The sequence below is a fragment of the Oryzias latipes genome, chromosome 19 (assembly GCF_053564925.1).
Source record: "Oryzias latipes strain Hd-rR chromosome 19, Olatipes_Hd-rR_3.1".
In the NCBI taxonomy this organism is placed as follows: Eukaryota; Metazoa; Chordata; class Actinopteri; order Beloniformes; family Adrianichthyidae; genus Oryzias; species Oryzias latipes.
Window position 1 is genome coordinate 5,211,567 of NC_136255.1, and position 24,404 is coordinate 5,235,970.

At 41.4% G+C, this 24,404-nt stretch overlaps 1 protein-coding gene across 10 annotated transcripts in view; it reads left to right on the top strand.

Moving 5' to 3' along the window:
- shisa6b (shisa family member 6b) overlaps window positions 1-16,019 on the top strand; it is a 109,520-nt gene extending 93,501 nt beyond the window's left edge. For 2 of the 10 annotated variants that reach the window (XM_020712006.3, XM_020712008.3), the window contains 5 exons: window positions 1,836-1,898; window positions 4,520-4,540; window positions 9,657-9,809; window positions 11,692-11,798; window positions 11,924-16,019. In XM_020712006.3, coding sequence (XP_020567665.1) covers window positions 1,836-1,898; window positions 4,520-4,540; window positions 9,657-9,809; window positions 11,692-11,798; window positions 11,924-12,802 — 1,223 coding nt within the window. In that variant the 3' untranslated portion in view covers window positions 12,803-16,019. The remainder of the gene's footprint in view (window positions 1-1,835; window positions 1,899-4,519; window positions 4,541-9,656; window positions 9,810-11,691; window positions 11,799-11,923) is intronic. The other 8 variants (XM_020712009.3, XM_020712007.3, XM_020712010.3 and 5 more) reach the window with 4 other exon arrangements.
- Window positions 16,020-24,404: the final 8,385 nt, after the last annotated feature.

Consider the following 24,404-nt stretch of genomic DNA (forward strand, 5'->3'; position numbering starts at 1 on the left):
TTATTTCATGATTTGGTAACCTGGAAAAACATCATGCTGTCAGAAAACATTTTAGAAAATAATGTATTTACATTTAGAACCAAAGAGAATGAATTATGACAGCTAAAGCTCAATCGTTCTTAAAAGTAGCAATACCCAGTCAATGAATAAAAATAAATTAATATTCAACCATGACTTTCTATTCAAGATTTTTATCCTCTTTACCTTTAAGATCGCAGCCTTTTCAATCCATCATATCCACAGGTCTGGTCTTTTATTGCATGCACTTCTCTACACAGTATAAGGTACTTGTAATTATGACTTAAGTCCATCCCTTAAAGGGAGGTCCAGTGGTGCTGTAAATTGGTCACAAGGTGATGAAAGTTTCTCTTTATATCTTTGATCATGATTATTTCACAAGATGGATAAAAAATATATAGCTTAACATGTTAGGATGTTTGTATTTCACAGACCTGGAACAGAAAGATCAGAGTTAGCAATCATCTTGGGCTTCTTCTTGGGCCTTCCTACTTCCTCACATGACTTTATTTTAACCAAGGTGGAATTTTCAGTTATGAAACAGAAATGTTTACACTAAAAAACAACTAAATAAAAATTGATTCATGGAAACAATAAATTGACATTGATTTTCCAGGTAAAGATGAGATGCATTATAAGACACACTTAAAAGGCTTGTGTTTTCAAAGAACTGTCTGGCTTAATGTGACTCATACTTCGATGCGTCTTATTTATGACATAAGTTTGAGAATAGAGCTTTCATTGACCGTCCGCCTTATAGTGTGGAAAATATGGTAGCTTATTTTTAATAGATTTGTTTTTAAAAGCCAGTCCTGGTGGAGTGAGTCTTCTCTGTCATTACTGTGAAAGCTGGTTGGACAGAAGAAGAGCGAGAACTTGATGTTCTAGAATGGTATGATCAGCCTGGTGTTTGTAGCTAGTGGGTTTTTTTGTGATTTGTCCAGATAATGAGTGCTTTAGCAGGAAAAAATGCTCTATCGGATGTCTAATCTGCATCTGTAGCTAAAAGTATCAGAAAATGGAAAACAAAGACAATGTTTGATGACATAACTTTCCAAACCTTTATGATGAGCTGCTCTAACCTTACTTGGTTCTTTGAACTTGTGTTTTAATTGAGCTTTCACCAAGTCTGAGTAAATGCATGAGGGATGTTTTTCTGTGGACTTAAAATCATGCAGTTCTGTTTACTCTGTATTTTCCTAAAATGTTGACCATGTATTATTTAATTCTAAAGTATGTTTTCTGCTTCTTAAGTACAATATTTGCATTTTTAAAATGTTGTCTCCGCAGCTGAACCGACTGTCAGCGCTTTCTCGCTAACTCCACATGTGACTTATCCTGGAAAATGACGAGTGCACAATCTCTGTGTCCGACTTGCTTTCAATCGGAAATAATGGAGTTTGCCTAAAAACAGAATGGCTTCCTGTTCCAGGACAGGATGTGATAAATGTTGCATGCCCCCTCCGCTTTTTCTACCTTTTTGAACTAAATGTTTCTGCTGTCGCCTCCAAACCAACAGATCCAAATGTTCTGAAGTCACAGCACAACCTATTCATTCTGGAGACGTCCCGTCTCTCTTTGATGCTTTCAAATCCCTTCGTGAAAACTAAAGAGATGTTTCACCTGCTAACAGGGAATAGGGTCCTCTCTGTCTTCTTTCAAAAGTCGTTTTAAAAAGGCAGAAATGAGAGGACAGAATTCCTTGATTTGTTTAATGGTGAATTGTCTCTTTAAGCTTGCATCACACACACACACACACACACACACTTCTGCCTCTTGAACACTCAACAGATCTTTTACTGCTCTTGTCATTGCAGGTACCCATCAGCACAGCTATAACCATGTGGCTTTAGGTAGCCCTTCACGCACACCTAAGAATGGTAAGAAAACCTAGAAATGGGGAATTCTCAGCCAGTCTGGAGCACAGAGGAGTACAGTGCATGACATGAGTGTATGAAAAACCCATTGACATGGTCTTCATCTCAATCTGTTCCACTGTGAATCTGCTCCGCTGCTGAAAATGAGGCTTTTATGTTGAAGATTGAATCATAACACTGTGACAACCAGCAGTGAGGACTGTTTGTCTGAATCAGGACACAGTTGTCTCTTCATCCTCTTTGACCTAAAGGCAAACAGCTGGAAATGGACCCGCGTCCGTCTAGGTCACATCGTCCTCTGTCTGGCAGCGATCATGAATACTTTTCCACTTTTTATTTGAGTGAAAAAAAAACATACCAGCGTAAGCTGATGCTGCCTGAGAGGAGCATCGCTGTGAATCTTCTTTATGGCTCCTGCCCTTCACCTGTCTGCTCGCTACGCCTCTTGTGATGGAGCCGTGGCTGGCCTGAGGTGTCAGGCTGGCAGATCTGAAGGAGCGCTGCTTGGGTTTTAAAGTGAGTGGGAGTCAGAAGAGATTAAAGCTACAGGTTGCTGCACAACGGCAAAAATACCAAATAATGATCGCAGATAGAACATCATCACATCAGGCAAAGAACTAAGCAGTAAGCTAGATGTAAAGGAAAAAAAATATCCTTCTTCTTGTATTCAGAAAATGTGTTTTTTTGTAATTTATTTGACTTTAAATATTTGATATTTGAACGCTTAAAGAAATTATACAGCTGTCTTCATTCGGTGGTATGCCAAGCTAAAACATGGTTAATGCTTGCAACCAATTAAAAGATATTAAAAATCTTGATGAACTGTATTTTCCGCACAATAAGGTGTTTTTTATTTATTTATTTTTTCAAAAACCACAGTGCACCTTAAATGTGGATTAATCGTTGTTGTGTTTTCTGACATTTTGAGAGGTACACTGTGCTCTGTGAAAATGTTTCGCTGGGTGTTATTATCAATCTGTTTTTCTTTTAATTATTATATTAATTTTTTTCATACGGCAAACACGGTTAGGTATTACAGGTGTTGTGAATACACAATCAAAGTCTGTTTTCTTTAGTGTTACTAACAACATTTTGAGTTAGTGTTGTCACAATACAAGTGGTATCAGTCTGTTTTGACTGTGCTATAAACTAGGTTGTGAATAACAGGTATTGTGAATACGCTAACGTAGGTAACGCAGTGTCAAAGAGTGTTGTGTTGTCACATTTAGTTGTTTTTGTTATAAAGTCTGTTTTTTTTACATATTTGGGAGTTACAGGCATTGTGAATATGCTAACATGGCTATTGTGTAGCATGTTACTAACAAGTTCTAGAAGTACTAACTGACAAATTACTGTTGCTTCTTTCGTCATGTTTAATGCACCTTACAGTTCAATGCATCTTATACATGACTGAGTTCAAAAACAGACTATAGATTTTTGTTGCGTCTTATAATCTGATGCGCCCTATAGTGCGGAAAATATGCTGTTTACAAAAATAGGAGGAAGACCAAAAAGCTTTTGAGTGGTAATGCTAAAGACAGCAATCTATGGGTACATTTGAATGGTCAAGGCTCAGGGTTAGTAGACTTTTGAGGCCTACAGTGTGGCTTAAACACAGAGGAAAGACTCCGCATTTGCTTAGTACCAAAATTGCATTGTCTGGTCGCACCACGTAGGTAAAATAGATATTTCCACAAAGCTTTGTTTCTCCATGTCTCTGATTGGACCCAAGGAAGGAGAAGGAAAGTCTGTCGATGCAAACCGTCAGGGAAACTTTGCAAATGCCGTAGAGCTGAGATGTCTTTTTGACGGGCAACAGTGGCCTTCATGTAGATCACACGTCATCAGGGCTCTTTCATTTTTCAGTTTTCTGAAGTGACAAACATGCTGCCTGTGAACGTCCTCCAGCTACATTGTGGTCCCATAGCTGCCATACCGACATTAAGCATATCATGGTAGACATTGGGACAAGTTTTGGTCATGGGCAACATCTCTTTTTTTCTTTTCTTTTTCTTGTTTTGTAGAAAGTAAAGAAGGCTCCTTATGAGGACTAGAGCCAGAATGAAATGAAAAAGAACAAAACGTACTGCACCCCAACATCCTTGATTTGAGCATTAAAATCTGCAGCCAGAATTACTCCTTCATGGACATATGGTTTCAACACCAACACTTGCTTGCTCTCACACACTGTCAGGGATAATCAAGCCATTAAACTGGGAACAAATGCCTGCAGATCTGTGGCAAACTTGAAGAAACCATTTTAAGCACATATCTGACACTGAGGCTTTGATCTGAGCCGGAAATCCTCCAATTTTCAGAGCGCAGTGTGTTTTTTTCTAGATAAAGACCAATGGCAGACCCCCTCCCCCTGCCCTATCCTCCATCCCCCCACAGAAGAAACAACCGGAATGCTTTTCTCCATATCACAAGCAGAAAAGCTGCAATCACACAGAATTGTACTGAACAAACTGGAAGCTAGAAGCTGATTTCATTTGAATAATAGTTGAGGGGTAGTAGTTGGGGGTTGCTGTCGTCATGCTGAATGTGAAGGTCTGTTTGCCTGTGTTCTGTCTCTGTCCACGGATCTGCTTCTAAAATGTTTGTTTTTTACTTGGGTTTGGTAGCTCACCGGTCATTGAGGCACGGTAAGTCACACGTGACTCTGGTTTCATGTGTGTGCTCATTCATTGCATTCTGACACACGTTTGTACACTCCCCAGCTCAAGCCAACTCCTGCCTTCTCCGTCCTCCCTTTGTTCCACTTGAACTGCTGACTTTCAGACCTGATTTAAGTAGAAACGTCAAACGATCGGACCGCCTTCCGATGGAAAGCTGTCACATCATCGCTGATGCTTTCATAATAAAGCATGATGTTTATTCTATCTTGATTATTGTCAACAAATCCTAAAACAGATTGTTTTTGATGGAGCCTAAAACATTTCGAGATCACCTAAACTCTGATCTGTTGGTTCTCCTAAGAACAGGATGCAGATCCAGTTTGGTGTGGTCTGCGTCAGTGCGAATGCTCCACAGACTACACCTAAGCTTTAAGAGCACAGCCGAACATATAAATAAATAATTACTATTAGGAAAATACATCATCCAATTAAAAAAAATCGTTAGGTAACAAACCAAATGAGGGCGTGAAACTGATTAGCATGTCATACTTATTCACACTCTAGCGCTACCCCAGTGTATAAGACAGACTTTATGCTTTACTTCTCACTAAAACACTGCTGGGGGTCTTTCCACCTATTTTTAATATTGCCCGAACTTCAACGATCAACCCTCCAAGTAAAACTCCAATTGACTGAAGCCTTAGTCACATGCACCTTTATGCTTGCTGCGGGTTTTAGGATTGTATCGTAGAGGGTCGTAGAGAGGAGCGGCTGCGTCGTAATTGGGAGCTCAGATGTGTCTTGCAGTTTCCTTGTCGTTGTACAGCTACAAACTGGGAGATCACAAAAATGCATTGTATGATTGTCGCATGGGTGGTAAGGGTATTGTGAAGTATTCGTAATGATAATAAAAGTTGTACACGATTGAGATGTCCGAGTAGTCTTGTTGTGGAGTGCCATACACAACACTCTAGTTGTTAAAAAGGTGCAAGTACCGGCCCCTTTACTAACTAACAAATGCTACATGCATGGATACATGCAAGTCTCTGTAGGTCCTAATGTCGAATTTCTAACAGTTAGGTACAAGGGACACAAAAGAAGCGTGTACTCTCACTTTAACAGCAATATTTGGATAACTGCACAGAGTTTCGGAGAGTGAAAAAATGACAAATTCTTATGAAATGGCTGTGTCTCACACCATTGTGTGTTGTTTCAGTGTTTGCGACGACTTGTGCCGCACAGCATGAACTGTGCATGAACATTGTCACTTTATGGGATCGCTGTGTGGTCCTCAAAATTGATATTTTGTGCGGGCCACCTGCACCTGCAGGGGAAGTTGTGACTAAGGCTTTACCAGAGTGGTTTCTCTGTCCCAAATCTCCGGTTCACGTGACCTCAAAACAAGCCCAAATTATCATGCATCCACCTCCATACCTGATACTGGGGCTATATTGTACTTAAACAGTCTTCTTGCTTTGGGTTTCCTCAGACGAACTGCTATACTTCCTGCTAAATCTTAACCATTTTGGTAATTTTTTCAAAATAATTCCACAAGTTTTTAAGAAACAACTTTGGCTAAAGAAGACACAGAGAAATTAATATGCAGATCACTACGAGTTTCACACAACAAGCTGGTCCCAATGAATGCACTCCTGAATCATAGGTATTGTTACTTTCCTCAGCCTAGAAACAACAAACATCAAGCAGTTTAATCTTTTTTTTTTTTTTTAAGATTTCCAAATTGATGTTTTGTTGCTGATGTTTTCCTCTCTTGTTAGCACACATCAGACTGCTCCAGAGCTGCAAACCAGCGTGGGAACATGTAGATGTTTAAATTATTGAGTTTGAATTTATTTTTTGCAACACTTGGCTGCTCATGCCTATGAAAACACCAGCAGTGTTTTTAGTTCTTCCTAAACTGCCTTAGCATTTTCTAAAAAACACATTAACTATTTTGTAAAATGAAAAAGTAATACGCTCAATGATGTTTTCTGGAGTTTATTTGATTTTTGTAGATAGCTCCCAGAAACACTTGTGCTCTAACACTTTAAACATGTTTCAATCCATCACTGATTATTTCTAGTGGAAAAAAATCGGAATACTTTTTTGAGCCACAAGCAAGTCCACGTACAGAATCAATGTCCAACTGGAATTTCTGCTTGAAAGCAGTTTTTTGTTTTTTTTAATCCTTTTCTGTGGGATGCAGAGTGTGAGACCAACATTTTGATTTTCTTCCTCACTTGTTTCTTGTTGCAGCACAGCTCAGTGGTTTGCAGATACATAAACGGCCAGCGTTTTATTCAGCGACTGGGCTGTCGAGCTCAGCCAGCCTGTAAAGTTCATCCCTGTTCAGCCTTTTCTGTGGGCTGTGGAGCAAGGCTGCACGCTTAGAGTTCTCACTGTGTTTTTTTCTTTTTTTTTCTTCTCTCTATTGGATTTGTTGGCAGTAAAAAAACCTAAATCCACCAGAACCTGTGTGTTCTTTAAATATTTCTCGGAGACTATTTGAGCCAGGTCTGTGTCGTTGTCCATCATGATGAAGCAGTGAAGTGTGTTCGCTGTTCCGAAGCTAACGGCATGCTACAGTCTGAGTCAATTCCCTCTTCAGTGATGCAGGATGGTAGACACCTCTCACAAATCATTCCTTTCCTTCCACCCCACCCTCCCTGCAGTTTTCAGGACTCCCTGCAGATGACCTCCCCCCATCCTTTGAGATCCCCTTCTCCTTCTTGTATGTCAGTCCCCTCTTTGTCCCTTTGGGGTTGTTGGTCCTTTCACCTCTTTTCTCCCCGTAGCAGCTTCCGTTTTTATCTGTCAGTCGGAGGCTGGACGGAGCCACGCCCGTGCCGCTGCGCCGCGCTGCGTGACTGACTTACAGCTCACAGGGGAGGGCGAGAGAGAGCAGGACTGGAAAGAGAGCGAGAAGGGAAAATTGAAAGAATTCAAAAGTGGAGGGAAGTGGGCAGCAGCATGGTGGGGAGATAAGATTGATGGAGTGAGAAAGAAGCGGATGAATGGGACAGAGTCCGGATGTTTGCGTGCACACATGTGTGAGGAAGACAGATAAAGAGTAGACTGAGAATAAAAGAAGACTTAGGCCCCCCCCCACTCCGTCCCAAATGTTTTCCAGCCATCATGTCACGTTGCTTCAACAGCAAGCCGGCCCAGACTTTGCCCCTGTCCCTGAACACATCACGATGCTGTCATGAGCAGGGTCACTCTCCGGCTCTCTGTTGTTGTTTGGTGTGTTGTCTTGTTTTCCTCCCCCCACTTTTCCTTCTTGGCCCACTGTCCCTTTGTGTCAAACCACAGTGCCACCTGTCAAGTCGCTCCCACAGCAAATGCACTCTGACGTTTCCGCCTGTGCTCCCACACCGCCGCCACCAGCGGGCTGGGGTCCCCCTAATGCAACTATTTCTGAAGGGCAGAGTAAAAATAGGACTCCTGAGGAACCAGAGACTAATAATTCGGAAGTCAACTGACAAAACCAGTGACAAATAAGAATACTGCATTGGGCTCGTTGCTGCTTCTTCCTGTATTGTGCTGCTTCATTTATGCAGCTTGACATTCGTCCACAACTCCCCTTAGTTTAGATTCTTATAGGACAATTTATTTATTGTCAGTTTCTTTGACCAATGTAGTTTCATAGTTCAGCTTTTCCCAATTCGTATAAATAATTTAAGTATAACAAGACAACTAGCTTAAATACTCACTCTGATCATCTTTTGATCCATTTTCAAAGCACTTCCAGTGGATTTTTAAATTTGTCTTATGCTGTTTTTAGCCAAAATAAAAAATAAAAAACTGTGTTGTTTGTTAGGACATAGTTTCTGAAGAGCGGCAGGATTTCATTAGAAATTCATCTCCAAGTTGTGGGTGGGACTCAAATAAAAATTCTGTTGTTGTGTTTTGCATAAATACATTCATGCGTAAAAGAATTTAAAGTTAAAACTATGTTTTTGCGTATTTCTTTATTCAAATCATTCTGGATCAGGAGCACACAGAAAGCTGCTGTTTGAAAAAGTTCTATTTGTTATGCAGAAACTGCAATGGGCGGGCCAAAATCTCCCTGCTCTGCTCCATTCTGATGCATCTACTTGTAGAGAAATAGATCTGTGAACGTCCCTAACCCTCTTTGTTTTTCCTTTGAGCTGGCTTGTGGCTCAAAGCTGTACGAACGGAAAGCTCCAATCTTGCTCACCGTTTTTGTTGCACCGCTAATGTTAGTTTGGGTTTTGAGGGGCTGTAAGCTAGCGGAAGACTGTAAACAAAGGGATTATGGGATATCAGCAACACCACTTATTCTAATGAACTCCTGCCACGCTGCAGTAAAAATGTCTGAAAAAAAACTGCCCTAATACGGCATTGCCATGATCTGAAGACCACTGGAAACACTTTTACAGTATATATATATACTGTAAAAATATGTATATTTTTAGTGCAAAAATATAGTTGGAGTGAAACTTCGACCCTTTAACTACGGCGCTATTGCTGGATGCAGCAAAATGACACACTCTTGTTGCACTACATTAACTCTTCAAGCATTTAACCAATCAATGCATTTCCAGCGTATTCTGACACGAAATGAAACAGACGTTTTTACGGGTTTACTTTGATTGCATAAACACTTCACTTCTGTAAAGTGTTATATACAAGTGCAAAGCTAATTTTTCCGCCTTGAAATTTCGTTGGAATTACGTTAACTGAGTAAACGGTTGAAGACCTAAAGTAAAGGGTTAAACTTTTACCTAGGCTTGTGTTTTCAAAATAGAGATAGTCGCCACCGTAAATCTTCTGATCTGGTGCAAGACGTGGCCTTAAGGTCAAAGAACTTCTTTAATCAAGCCTTTTTCTTAGAATGACTTCCTTGTCATTGTACGGCACATAATGAATCCAATCTGCTCTGCCCTGAGGAAGTTTTTGTGGGACTAAAACTCCAGCCCGGGTATTAGCTGACTGTGTTTTCCTCCACTTTAGCAGGTGGTCGTCTGTAATGGTTGCCTCAGGTCTCATCTCAGTTCTGTGTCGCTTTTCTTTCTGGGGGGTGGTGATGGTGGGAGTTAGGGGTGATGGGGTTGTCAGCGAAGCCAGCCTGCACATCATTTGCTCTTCTGTGTTTGTATATGTGCGTATCTGTCTCCAGAAAACAATCGGATAAGCAGCATCCTGACCTCGCAGACGGAACCCTACGACCTGTCTTTCTCTCGCTCCTTCCAGAGCCTGTCACACCTGCCTCCCTCCTACGAGGCGGCCGTCAAAGCCGACCTCAACCGCTTCTCCTCCCTGAAGAAACTCAGTAGGTCTAAGCTCCCTGCACTCATGCAAAGTGTAGGCCCCAACGCCCTGCATGGTCAAAGTACTGCATCATGTGTGCCTTCCTGACTCCTGAGCGGAGGGGCTCTAAAGTGCAGGAAAGACGGTTTGTCTGATCGGCATCAGACAAAAAGATTTTGTTCTTAGTTCTGGGTGATTCTGCAGATCCAGACCGATCAATCAAATCTTTATTTCTACTTATTTCTGAGTTAGTCCATCACAGAATGAGTCAAATGATTTCCCACGAGCATCGTTGATCCCTCATGCTTCCCCTGTCCCCTGTCTTTAAAAAACTGAAGCCAGTGTTGTGCTCAGAGGCTGACAGTGCGTTGGATGGCGTCTCGTGCCCGACATGGACTTGGTATTGAATCACTGCGTGAGGAGGTCTCCTCTCGTGACATCCTTGAAAACAGAAAGCAAATCTTCCTCAAGGCTCGTGTGATTTGCACGTAGTGTTTTCTCCACACTTGTAGTTACCCACCACAAAGCATGTGTCTGTGCTTTCTTACTAGAAGAATGCCTCAGAGGGCAGACAAATTAGTCTTTGATGACTGGTAGAACCAAACCAAATCCATTCAATTGTCAGCGATTGAAGCACGCCACAGAGGCATGGTTAATAAGCACAAGTATCCTGGGGCAGTGTCCTTCATTCCTCCTAACTTTCTTTCTGCTTTCAAAGCAAATCATTTGTTGCAGCAAATAGCCGAGAGGCTCTGCTGTTTCTCTTGTCGCTCAGCCATTGCCTGCTCACTGATACATCGTGATGGACTGAGCTAGAGGGAAGACCGAGGAGCGGCTTCATTGTTGAGATAATAAAAGAGAAGAATGCTACTGCTTATTAATGCAAATTGGTATCAAACTGAAGAAAAAAAAAACATTTAGTCGGTTGCAGAACAGCGCTGCATCATGACTTATTCATTCACTCTATGATAATACGGTTGATGAGCTTGCAATGCCCTGCCCAGATCTGGAGGACTATTATGGTGGAAATAGGAACATCTTGTTTTTATTATCTCTCCGAAATGAATTGATTTGCAGCGGGCACCGGTGGCCCGCCGAAAGGAACTTTGAATCCAACGTGGACAGGTGGCACGGAGACTGTGGCTCTCATTACAGAAAAACACAATGCCTGTGAAGCCGCTCAGGACAGACGGGAAAGCTCTGCTCCCTGGAGCTTACTTCCCGTTCCCCGACCCGTCAGTCACGGACACAAACTGACGGCGCCAGGAAAACGCTGCTGCTTTTCACCAAATGTCTGATCCAGTTTTTATACATGTATGCCACTCTGTGTGTGATTACGTATTCAACACCAAGCCTTTTTGCATGTGTTTGTGTTGAGTGGCATGACTTTGAAGCTACACTCTGTGGTGGTGGATCTCTGCCTCTGAATGCATGTTTCCTTTTGTGCAAACACGATTAAGGATAAGGCATCCCTGCAGGATGTGAAAAAAAGAAAAACACTCACAGCTCTCGGGGGTGACCTGATTACGCAACACAAAGAGCTTTCCAGCATGTACATGAGGTCCCTGCGTGCTTCCCTACGTGGCTGTACAACACCATGGTTTCTGGTTTCATGTTTTCACATGACCTTTAAAAAGTTTGCCCCCACAGCTGCCTGTAGAATCCCAGATGAAGTGTGGATATGTTATGTGTGGAGCATGAAATATGTGATCCTCTCCCTCTGTTTTCTATTCCCATCCATGGGCTCGGAAAGATGAAACTCAGATGGGTCCGCCAGCTCCACTCCCTGCATCGTTTGCAATGTTCTCCCCTCCCATGCAAGCACCTTCCCAAGTGGTGTTCACTTCATTAAGCTCATCCTTACACAACTTCTGTTTTTTCTTCTATATTTTTCATATCTTCAGCTGCAGATAAAGAAGTGGAAGAGTACTACAGCCGAAAGCGCCACCTGCCTGACCTGGCAGCAAGAAGCACCCTGCCATTGCACGTCCTCAAAATAGGTCAAGAACAGGTGGGTTTGCAGCTCTCCACATCTGAATGGAAACTCCATGCACTTGAATTTGCAGTAGTGGGTGGCAGAGCCTTTTATTCCTCAGCTTCTTAACAAACTCACCTCATACATCTTTTGCCTGGCAGCATCGGGAGCCGCAGCAGCTGCAGCTGCAGAGCCAGCCGTCACAGTCCTCCCAGGCCCCCTCCCAGTCTCAGTCTTCGCAGCAGCAGGCTCAGCAGAGGCAGAGGCCCCGTCGCGTCCAGAGGGCCATGTCCCAGGATCGCGTTCTGGCCCCACAGAACACCCCGCACCAAGAGTACAGCAACGAAATGTCTCCATACGGAGGCCGGATTCTCTCTGATGAGCAGCTGCTGTCTGCCGAACGTCTTCGATCCCAGGAGCGCCTCCTGCCACAAGACCGCCACACCTCTCAGGATCGCTTGTACTCCAAGGATCGCATGCACTCAAAGGACCGACTCTTTTCGCAAGACCACCTGTACTCAAAAGATCGACATTATTCACAAGAACGCCTCTATTCACAAGATCGCCTGTACTCACAAGACCGCCTCCTGTCCCAGGATCCTCTGCTCTCACCAGACAAGTTTGTGATGTCACTAAAGCGTGGCATGGTCAGCAGCATCTCTGGCGGCTTTCGAGGCAGTGACAAGTCCATGTCGCGTGCAATCTCACACACAGATGTCTTTATCCCGACCACTCCTCTGATGGATCGCTACAAGATGACCAAAATGCACTCTCATCCCAGTGCCTCTAACAATGGTGGCGGCAGCAGTGGCGGAAGTGGCGGGGCAGCGGGGGCAGGAGCAGCCGTCCATTCCAACACTCTGGCCATGAACCACACTTCAAACAAGAGGCAGGCGTTTGCCTCCAGACGAACTCACACTGTGGAGCAGCTTCACTATGTCCCACAGCACCACCAGCTGCAGCAGCAGCAGCAGCAGCAGCAGCAGCAGCAGCAGCCACAGCACTACCGCACAGGCAGCAAAACAGAAGTGACGGTCTAAGAACCAGCTGGACTCTGAGCTGCGCTGGAAAGGAGCCATCTCATGTGCCAAGAGGTGGAAATGACTGTGGTACAAGGTGCATTGGCCATTTTTAAGAGTAAAATCCTCATGTCATTATCTTTGACTGAAGTTTTTTTGCAAAGTCAAACATTGAAGAACCAAGATCATCCACTAGCCAACTGTGAGACCGGAAAATTGAGCTCCACTGTACACTACACACACAGGCCCCTCAAGATGTGAAGCCAGAGTGGGTTGTGGATGGGTTGTGGGGGACATTTAATCTTATCAAGCTGCAGTCATCTCCAAACGCCTGTAACCCTTCCTTGAATCTTTTATTGTTTCACATTTTATGAAAAAATAAGGATTCATGGTAAATGTCAGAGCATAAACTGCCTCTGACAAGCAAAAACATTTAAAATCCTTTCCAACCAGTTGATAAGCAAACACTTCAATCATCCAACTATTCAGAAGAGGTAGAAATTCAGAATGTCAGTAAATCATGACAGAAACGTGAGATGAAGACTAAAAAGACTTGGCATGTTTAGATGATTAATGAAGGAAACTATAAGCTTTACATTTTTTCTGGATCTAAACAAGCCATCTGACTTTTGGAACAATGTTGTCAATGTACAGAAGAGAAACTGAACACCATGTGGTCATTAGGTCAGGCAAGAACTCCTCTGTAGAGATGACTGTTCCTGAGTCAAAGATGAGGCCATATGTCTGACGGATAACGCTTGTTCCAAAAAGAGTCAGGAAATAAGATGATACACTGAAAAGACACTGTATTAAACCTGGTAATACAAAACAAACCACAGTTCAATAAAGAGAGATATTAGGAATGTGAGTAAAGATGTATTTGTTAGGCTCTGGGCCAATGACATCTTGCGTGCTCAGGATGAACTCGGACCATAGACCATAGTATAAACTTCCGAGCCTAGATGCTGATGGTGGTTTCCGGCCAGACCCTTCCAAAGCATTGCGCCAGGTGGGGTACGTAGAAGAGTGTTTCACAACCCTGGTCCTCTGGGAACACCGTCCTTCATGTTTTCCATAATTCCTTGCTAAAGCACACCTGATTCGGGCCGTCATCAGGCTCTGTGGAAAGCCTAGTAATGACAGTATTCAAAGGCAGGTGTGTTTGAGTAGGGCATGAGTGAAAAAATGCAGGACAGTGTTCCTCGAGGACTACAGTTGGGAAACACCAATAGCATGCAGAGAGGCAATCATTGATGAATTTACAGGCAAAAATAGGATTGTGATAGCTGTTTAGCTATTGGTTCAAAGTGAAGGCCTGTTGATAATGATGTGTAGAGTGACGTAACAGCTTATACCATGGTCCGGGTGAATACTCGATTCTGATTGGTTGCTGGGTATGCGTTAAAACCTGATAACCGCACGGTGAAAAAAGAAGTTCCGGTCGGCTAGCTTAAATGATTTGTATCACTACGCCGGCTTCTGTAAAACAACTTCTTGCTTCATCATCTGGGCAAAAACAAGCGGTAAGCGATTAACTTTCCGTCTGAATTGATGCTTTATTCAACCCATCGGGACGCCGCATCACGTAACATATAGTACGCTGTTTATGAGAAAAGTGATCCAAATCGAAAAAAAAAACAAGAATAAAGTACTAAAACTGATTGAAAAATATTTTTTTATGTAAATGACCATGGTATAAGCGGGTTAATGGCCTTCGAAGTGTGCGGTTACTACTTTTTAACGCACTTCGCGGAAGCAACCGTCCGACGCGAAGCGGAGGATGGTTGCTTCCGCGGCGTGCGTTAAAAAGTAGTAACCGCACACTTTGTCGGCCATTAACCCTTACATAACGTACCTGGAAGTGAGATAGGTCTTTCTTATTTTTCAAATTGCACGAAACCCAAAGCTTCACCCAAAGTATGGAATTAGCGCAACACCTGTCGTTCCTAAAATCTAAGATGCTCCGGATCGGAGTACAAATCAAACTCATTGTGATATTTTAGGCAAACGAATGTTTCCTACACTATTTCTCTGAATACGAAATTAACAAGTATGTAGACCCCCATGCAATATTCCAGGTTTCAGAGAAAGCTGTAGCATATTCATACTTTTTTTTTTTCTGTAAAATGTGAGGCTGGTCCAAAGCATTGTCATAAACCTTCACTATTGTGGTGGAAAAAAATATTTTAAAAAGATGAGACACAAGTAATTCCTAAGGTAAATAATTACTGATGGTCTCTGCAGTCAAACAATGCTGAGTTACTGTGGACAATCATTATTCTCATTTGTTTTGTTCATGAGAGGATTGTGCAGTTACTGATACATCCTTTTCCCTTGAGTTCTATCCTGAACTAAGAAAACGTTTTATTTCAATAATTCCAATTACAGTTTCAAAAGAAGGGTTGGGATCTTTTGAAAATAACTGTAATTTGTTGAAAGTTCACAGCCGTGATTATCCCGTTTGTCCACAGCCTTCCTCAGAGTAGGTTTTAGCCGAAAACACGGATCGTGTCTCTTTAAGCCTTTATCTGTGCCCCCCACCTCCCCCCCAAACACACACACACACACACACATTTTTTATGTCCCACAAATCTATTCTGTGACCTTTTCTGGCAAATCTTAAAGGGCTTTGCATGGTTAAACACAAGAACTGATTCCTCCATGACTATTGTTGTGCAACACAACGCCACCACGGGTGATGAACTACTGTGAGCCTGTGACAACTTTATATATATATAAATAAAGGGACTGAAAAGAAGAAGAGCTCTTTGTACGCAGCGTCCTCCTCATTGCCCCAGAGAGTCTCAGAAGAGGAGAAAACGATGTGATCAGCACATCTGTTTGTGCCTCTGACAGATGCTCCATTTCTAAATATGACATGGTTTTGTGGGTTACAAAGCACAATCAATACAAATTAATCAGTTCTGGTTTTACCGATGTGTTGGAATAGTGATGGGTAGCTTGTTTTATTCTGAAAACAAAGGCAGTTCTCTTTTTGTTTTGTTCTTTGCTTCCAGTAGACAAATGTAAATACGCTATATTAGAAGCAGTGATATGGACAAGTCTGGACCAGGAGGACTTTGTATTAGACTGTCTGTTTTCAGTAGATTCTTAAAACACAACTATAAATCGTCACTGTTTTGTGATTTCAGAATAGAAACCCACTTAACCGACCAGATAAATAACTACTATAATGTGTGTTTTGTTGCAAAGCTTTTTGAATAAATGATTGAATGAATGACTGATGCTTTGGTTGTTGATTGCAGATTGTTCATAGTTGGATGTAAACTGTGTTCCACTGACATCAGCAGACTTGAATTTCATGTTAATGGATGATGATGTGTATCAAAGTAGGGTCAAATAAACCATCCATATTTTTCTAAACAAACAGCATGAGGAGACCTTTTTTGTCTGTATTTCCTTTAAAAATGTAGAATTTGACACAGTGTGAGCTCTGGAGGTGAATCGATGGACGTGCAGCTTTCACTTTACACACCATTCAGTTCTTATTTAAGCTTGGAATATTTTATCACATTTTATGTGATAAAATGTTATTAAATGCTGACAGCTGAAGTCAACTTCTGATTCACCACCATCAAAAAACCTTAGAAACTGAAATAATTCAAAATATGTGATCTATGAAAAATTAGCTGAGGACGGTCAAAAAAGTTGAAGAAAGCTCATTCATACTGAAAATCATCAATAAGTAAGGAAATGAAAGGATAAAAATTATCAATAAGTTCAATTATCACTTGAGAAGTATGAGGGCGGGGCAGATGATTCAGAACCTGCCCTGCATGTGAGGATCTTTATTTGATAATAGAAGGCTCAGTAGAAGAAGGTTTCATTCAATAACAACAGATTCAATTAAAAAAAGACCCACTCAGATGAAACATGAGTCTTTGGGATTTTTAACATGTTAAGTTGTATCTCTGGGTATTATTTTTATTCTAATCATTGTGAATCAGGAGCAGACAGAAAAATGCAGTTTGAAAAAGCTTATAGCAGTGACATAAAAGCTACATTGGATGGGCCACGAGCTCCCTGCTCAACTCCATACTAATGCATCAACTTGCAGACAAATAGAACCATGTACATCTTTGTTTTCCTCGTTTGAGCTGGAATCTGTATTTGAACTGTACGGCTCAGTAATTAATCGCCAAAGTTATCAGTTAAGTTGTAGTTCTGAAGGTCTGTAAGCTAGCAGGAGAGGAGGTAAACTGATGGGTGACAGGAAGTGGGGGTGGGCTTGCTCTTTGCCAGCAGTTCTGCCCACAACTCAGACGTGAGTTTCTAAAGAACTATTCCCACTCTGCAGAAATTGTGTCCTAGAAACCAAACACAAGTTTTTGATTTTAGCAAAAACGGCATAGACACAATTAAAAGACTACTGGGACTTTAAGCCTCCGTCCATGTGGTAAATTGTAAAGATTCCTAGTGTTGAGAGGACAAGAGAAAATGTTAGCAGAGTCCTTTTTTCATTTGAATCCTGAGAACTGTACAGATGTTTGCACGTACAGAATTTCTTATGAGTCTGATACTAACTAATACGCATTTCAGAAGAGTGAGGACAATTTGAGATAACGTGAATAAACATAAAGAAACAAAATTAAACATTTCCAAGAATGTGATTCAACTTAGTTAAGTCCTCCGCAGCACAGAGTACCAGCATTGAGGTTTGTAAAAGAAAATCGGAGATGAAGATTTCAGTCTTTAGAAATCCGGACCAGGTCACCTCTTCATTTAACACAGTTTCAACCTGGTGGTTTTGACAGAAGAACCAAACCATCGGAAACCATCAGATCAGCTGGTGGTGTTTCATCAACTTCCTGTTAGGTCATCCGGAAGGGTCAGCTACCACCTCATCATCACTTTAGTGACAAATTCTAGCTGAGGGCATTCAAAAAAGATGAGGAGAAAAAAAAGTGTCTCCCTGTTGCGAAAATGTTTCTGTTTTTGGTGTTGTTTTGTCGTTTCCTATTGAGAGCCCTCGCTCTTAATTCCATTAACAGAGGCAGCTGAAGCTGATTAACAACACTCTCTGCGACTTCACTGAGCAGATCAATATCTGGAAGTTTAATTGACTTGATGTCTTTTATTAAAAGGAATGCTTCTTTATCAGGCAGCACAAAGAAGCCTATTAGAACCACTTCTCAGCTTGATAAATGCTGCATCTATGACCGTAAATAACCAGCCAATGTCAACATCCAAAGAAGGAAGTAATTGCCACATTTACATTAATTGTGTCCTCGCACTGCAAAACTGGTTTACACTGTGCTGCTACAATGGAACACTTCTAGAAATGGCACCTATTTGCTAGTATACTTTAGCTGATATACATAAAAAACAAGATGCAAAAACAAAAAAATAAAACAAATCCATCCATCCCATGTGAAATCAGGTAATGTTTAGTGTCCTTCATGAAACTAACTTCTGGTCTTAGTGGTTGGTTACCGACAAGACTTATAAAATCACTAAAACACAAAAAATGTGTTTGTTTGCCTGTTTGTTTGTTAAGCATGTAACCATTGAATGTATAAGAGAACTGGACTGAGCCCCACCCCCACCCCCCACCCCCCCACACACACACACATTCCAAACAGGAAGTCCTACCTGCTTCCAAGAGGTCAAATTCACACAGACTTTTATAGAAACATAAACAGCTATTACTCAGTCATTAAATTTGTATTTATATTTATTACATTGGATATGGAAGTAAGCCATTTTCTATGGGGGACAGCATAATCATTCAGTCCAGCTCTCTTAGAGTCAATGTACATGTGCGCATTTTCTGTGCAAACTCTGCAAGATTATTTACATACGTTTTTTTGTCTTGTTCATATCTGACTTTATTTTTTCAGTTTTAAATAAAAAAAAACTCATTTTTTTCAACACTGAGTGAAAGAAAATGTTTCAAAGGTTCAGCATTCTGAGACAAACACTCCTCTGCAGATTATAAGAAGAAGCTGCAGCTCAAACAAACAGCCTTTGCTGTGATTTATCTGATCTTGACACTTCTGATATAGTTTTGAATTAATCTTCCTGTCTGCCACCTTTAGTTAAGACGCTTGCACTATGTAAACATTCTTCATGGTGCTGCTCACTGGAGTGCAACAAAAATATACAATTATTTCTGCCTGTGGAGAGGCTCTGCTTCAAGAAACGCTTGTGTAATTTCCAACTCAATCTGCCAACTCCAAGAATTGATTGCACAAAGTGGGGGGTGGATGGGGCATAGGGAGAGAGAGGGGGGGTCGCTGCTTATCAGGCTGCATGCTCCGGACAGGATCACTTGTCAGGCTGATGGCTTCTGCGTGGACGATGGCTCTGAGTTTGACATCTGAATTTAAACTGGTCAGTGCAACAGAACCCTGTTTTACATTTATGGAAATCCACAGGTGCAACAACTCCAGCTGCAAATACCAGCTCTCCGCCTCAATCACACCAGCAGTCAAAGATGAGAACGAAAAAAAACTGAATCAGTTTGGGCTTTTGATTTATTCTGATATGGAAGCACATCAGCATCTAAATGAGAAAACATGAGACTGAAATCACAACCAGTCCATGAATGCAAAAGCAGCTTAAGCAGAAGAGACAGGATGGCAGGATAACGTGGCAGAGGCACCTTTAAAGGTGGACGCTGACCAACATCACTCCATTCAAAAAATACATTTAATACTTTAGAAGCCCAGCAAAAGAGACATGACAGACAGATCAAAGAATTAATAGTCCTGCATCATCAATGAATCATAATTATTGATTGATAAATTTAAAATTCTATCACTATTGTATAACACCCAGAAGAAGAAAATGGATAGAAAGAAAAAGGGGTTTGCTTAAGGGAACTTTAAACTGTTTTAACATGTGCCAGGAACTGGTGGTGTAGAACCATTAACGGTATTAGAGAACTGGACTGACTGAGTGTGACGTCCCCCATTGAAAATGACTTACTGCCAGTTCCAATGAAATCAGGCCAATTGAGTTGCCATTCTCTAGCTTTACAGACGTTGCCATGTTGGAACCAAAAATTGTCAATATGCAGTCATTCAAAGTCAACATTTCTATGACAACCACTTTCGCCACTCAGGCTTGATGGTAGTTCACCGCCCTACCACAAGAAAGCAGGCTTGGGAGAATCCGTCAATCAAACATTTCCAACATTTGACCACATACTTCTATTGAGGCATCTGATTGGTCTGACTAACTTTTACTACAGAAGAAAAAAAAAGGGATAGTAAAAGAAGATGTTATAAAAAAAGGTAAAAGATCAAGAATGGCTATACTGACCAATACAATGATGGAGTAATAGCTGTTTATTTCTCTATAGAAGTCTAGTGGATTTTGGCTTTTTGGAGCCAGCGGGTACTTCCTGTTTGGAAAGCCAGGGGGGAGGAGTCACTCAGTCTAGTTCTCATGTACAGTCAATGTGTATGTCCCAATTTGCAGGAGACAAGGTTTGTTGGCAGAAACGTGTACATAACATTACAGAGGAACAAAACGATGATGAAACTGATGACCTGGGAATGAAAAACTGAAAACCGGACACTTAAGGATCATCAACACAAATTAGGACAGCTGTAGACAATTGGCAACCCAAACCTGGTGACTGACAGGGAAAACTAAAAATTAAAAAAAAAAAAATCTCAACGTGACAAGAAAAAAGGATGTATCCCAAAAAAGAAACAAAAAAATCTAAATCGCAGTGGACAAGCCTCACAGGTTGTGAGCGACCTTGGGAGCAATTTCGGGCAGATAACTCAGGCAGGTGTTTACTTCGGTTACTCCCCTAGGGCGGTTCAGTTAATCAACTCACCTGTTCAGCGTCCCATTTAAGTCCAGGTGTGTAAGCTGTTCATCCTTCTTTACTGCAGCACTGCGTTTGTCGCCCACCCTCCTCCCCGGCTTCCACCTGTGAGCTCCAGTAGGGGTAGTTATTACCCAAATGTTTATGGAAATTTGTGTCATGGAATTGCATGGAGCCTTATGCCAAAACTATAAGAATGTGAAATACAAAGTTAAAGGAATCTGAAAGCAAAACAAAAGATGTTAAAATAAATATTATTATTACTGTATCAGTTGTCTGACTGAAATATGAGAACATTTAGAGGTTTTCAGACCTCCTGGAAAAGGTCATCTTAGTAACCTTTCTCTTTTCTCTGGCAGAGAGCCCTGGTAATTTGACAACTGAAGAATTTAGAAAAAAAAAGCCAAAACAAAACTTTCTGATGTGGAATTTAAGGATGGCTTTTTATTCTAAAAATATAAGTAGAAGACAGCCCTGGTCTTGTGATTGTGTACTCCTATGTAGGGTCTGAGTCTTGCTGAGTCTAATGCCTTGACTGGATGAGAACTGGACACCGTCAGTGTGATATCACCCACAGAAAGGGGTTTACTTCCGGTTCCTATGAGATAAAGTAAATTCCATCGCCATTTTTTGTGAAAAGGATTTTGCTGTGTTTGAACCAAAATTCGTCAGTGAGCAGTAATTAGTCTGATTCAGCATTTCTATGGCAACCACTCTTACCAATCAGGAATTACAAAATTACAAAAATTACAAATACAAAGAAAGTAAAAAATGGTATTGGTATGGTTATTCTGACAAAATGACTGAGAAACAGTCATTTTTCTTTAGAAGTCTGTGGGATTTTGGCTTGTTGGAGCCAGCAGGTACTTCCTGTCTGGAATGCTAGGGGGGGGGTTAGGGTCACTCAATCTAGTTCTCATAGAGTCCGTGGTTTAATTGCACCACTTTGAGTTGACCTTTGACTTGGGGGAGCATGCCAAGAACAATTCTGAAGCTGCACAAACGTTACCTATTTTGAACTGCAACAATTGTGCCTGATGGAACAGGCCTCCTTTGAATAATACCCTGCAAACAGATGGGGGGGGGGGGGGGGGGGGTCTTTCAGGGGTTAAACTTTAAAAAGAAACGAAATTGGAAAGTGTTTTTGGGGTATTTTAAGTCCAGATACATGCAAACATTGAAACACAACAGCTTTCAGATTCTGTTTTTATTCATTAAACGAATGCAAATAGTCCAAAGCACATCAGAACCGTGCTTTAGAAGATGAAACTGAGTCACAGTAGAAGAAAAACTCATAAACTTCATTTAAAAGAGAAAGCTGCAGCTTTTAGTTTCTGTTTGCCCAAAATCTTATCTAAAACAATTTACTGCAAAACAGGGAAGACTATCTAAATCTTTTGATCTATATTTAAACTGCTGGTGACGCTAACCTCCGAGCAGACATGAAGTCATGAGAGTGAAACAACATCTTTTTATTTAGTCTAAACGTTTTTGTAAATGTAGTGCTGATGCACAAAATGCTATTGAAGTGATGCACTTTAAAAGCAGATTCCTGTGGAGAAAAAAAGACCAATAAAAAGATTTCCTTCATGCCATTTGCTCTCTTCTAAAAGTATAAAGTAATAAATCTGAACATTATCTGCTTCTACGGCACAAAATGAATCTCTTCAGTGCATCAAAAACTGTATTAAAGGGGCTTTGATTGTAATGATGGAGACAGATTGAAATACGCACTCAGACTCGGCTGATAACTGCTGGCGTCTTTGCCACAGAGAGTTCAGTGTCAGGAGATGAGTGCAGCTTGAGCAAGGACAGGAATAATGAGTTACATTAAGGTCCAACTCGGCTGCTGCTGCAGTGGCCAGCCTCTGCCTGCCTGAGCCCAGTCCTGAACTTCCAGCTCACAGGACCCAGAACCAGCTAAAAGTGATGATCCACAGACTCGAGGCAGCTAACAGACGTTTGTGTTTTGCGACAGATGCCAGAGTCGGATAAACATTTAATTAGCAACTCATCAGCTGTGTCGGAGCTAATTACTCTAGACTCCAGCCAGAGCCAAAGCAGCTCCTGTCGCAGTTGGTTTTCGGAGCAGCTGAGTCTGCTGCAGGAGGGGGGGCTGCCAGGACTCAGAGTGGGCACTGTGGCTGTGAGCGTGCGGAGCAGCCGTTCTTCCACAGTTCACGACACAGCGGGAAGCAGGGCAGACGGTTCATCACAGGACAGTCAGGGCTGGATTGGATCTGAGACTGCTGGTCCTCCTGCCTTTTAGTCATTTTTACACTCCACTATTGGTTAGTCTTTTCAAAAATGATGCTTTGACATTGAGCTGTAGCTTGAAATTGTTCGGTGACGGGAAGTAGGGGCAGGCTTGCTCCAGGCTTTCTCTACCGCCTACAACTCAGAGAATGAACTCTGCAGAAAATATGTCCTGGAAAACAACACAGGTTCTTTGATTTTGCCTCAAAAGAGCATCATCATAATTAGAAGACCACTGGGATTGCTTTGAAAGTAGATGAAAAGGGTGGGGACTATTAACAGTCGAAGAATTATGGTAATTCAAAGAATGTGTGTATTTTTTACAGCTCAGATGTTAGAAGATTAATGGAGGATAGATTAAATCCCAACACAAATTCCAGTTCACAATTTCTTTATGTTAAGAAATAATAATTATTACAGGTGGTTCTTGTTTAACATATAAAAAGGGTAAACCTCGAGTTTGGGTATTTAAATGAGCTACTCGGATATAAAGACTACAAATTTCTCTTTTTATCAGAATTTATTAATTTCTTAGGCCAAAACATACTTGGAATTTTTTTTCCAGTGCAGTTTCTCTCACAGAGTAAGAGTGCAGGGCAGTAATGAGCATTGAGTGTCCAAATATAGAGAAGAATGTGCAATAGATTTGTTAAAGAGGTGTCACAAAGGCACCTCAAAGGGTGATAGCTAAAATAACTATGATGACTGGAGAATATAACACTGCTGGATAATTAGCCCCTGTGTTTGTATGAAAATGTGAAGATATCAAAGACAAGATGTGCAGCTGCAGACTGAAGACAGAAATCCAGGTGTCTCCATGGTAATTGTTGCAACAGTACTGCAGTCACATCGTGACATTTCACTGTGCTCAAATATTCTCCTCAACATCTCTATACCGTTCACAAACTCTGCTCCACACTGACCTGTAACCTAGCAACCACCCAATATCTCACACCAGCAGATGATTAAAGGTGCCTGGGCTTTCCTTTCAAGCACCGAAACATGGGTAGACACTCAACAATTGAATCCTCAGATTAAAAAAATCTGTATCTCCATCTTGTTTCAAGCAGATTAGATTACTGTGCTTACTGCCAATCCACCACAGAGCATGTGTCAGAAATAGCTTTAAGGAATGGTGAGGACAAATAAATCTGCATTAACAGCCTTCACTGGAATATATTTGTAGCGATTCTGTGGATCCATACCTTCTGAAGCTGAACAATGAATGTTAGCATGATGAATGTTAGTGATGATTATCTGTGCATTCCTTCATTCTCCATTTGTTTCCTTCTCTTTTGTCTGCACATATATATTTTTACATAAAGCCACGAATTGGAACCTTTGACATCTTGACACTGGACAGATCCTTTCTAATCTCAGCCGTTGGGTTTTGATTGGACAAAAGGAAGCCTGAAATGGAATGGCAACGTTGAGCTGATTTTGTTTTTTTTAGTATGAAATCTATCTTTTTAAATGGTAGTCAATGGGGAGGTGGTGCACCCAAACATCCATCATCTTCCACTTGTCCTTGGCCAGATGTCAGGTGCAGCAGCCAAAGGAAAA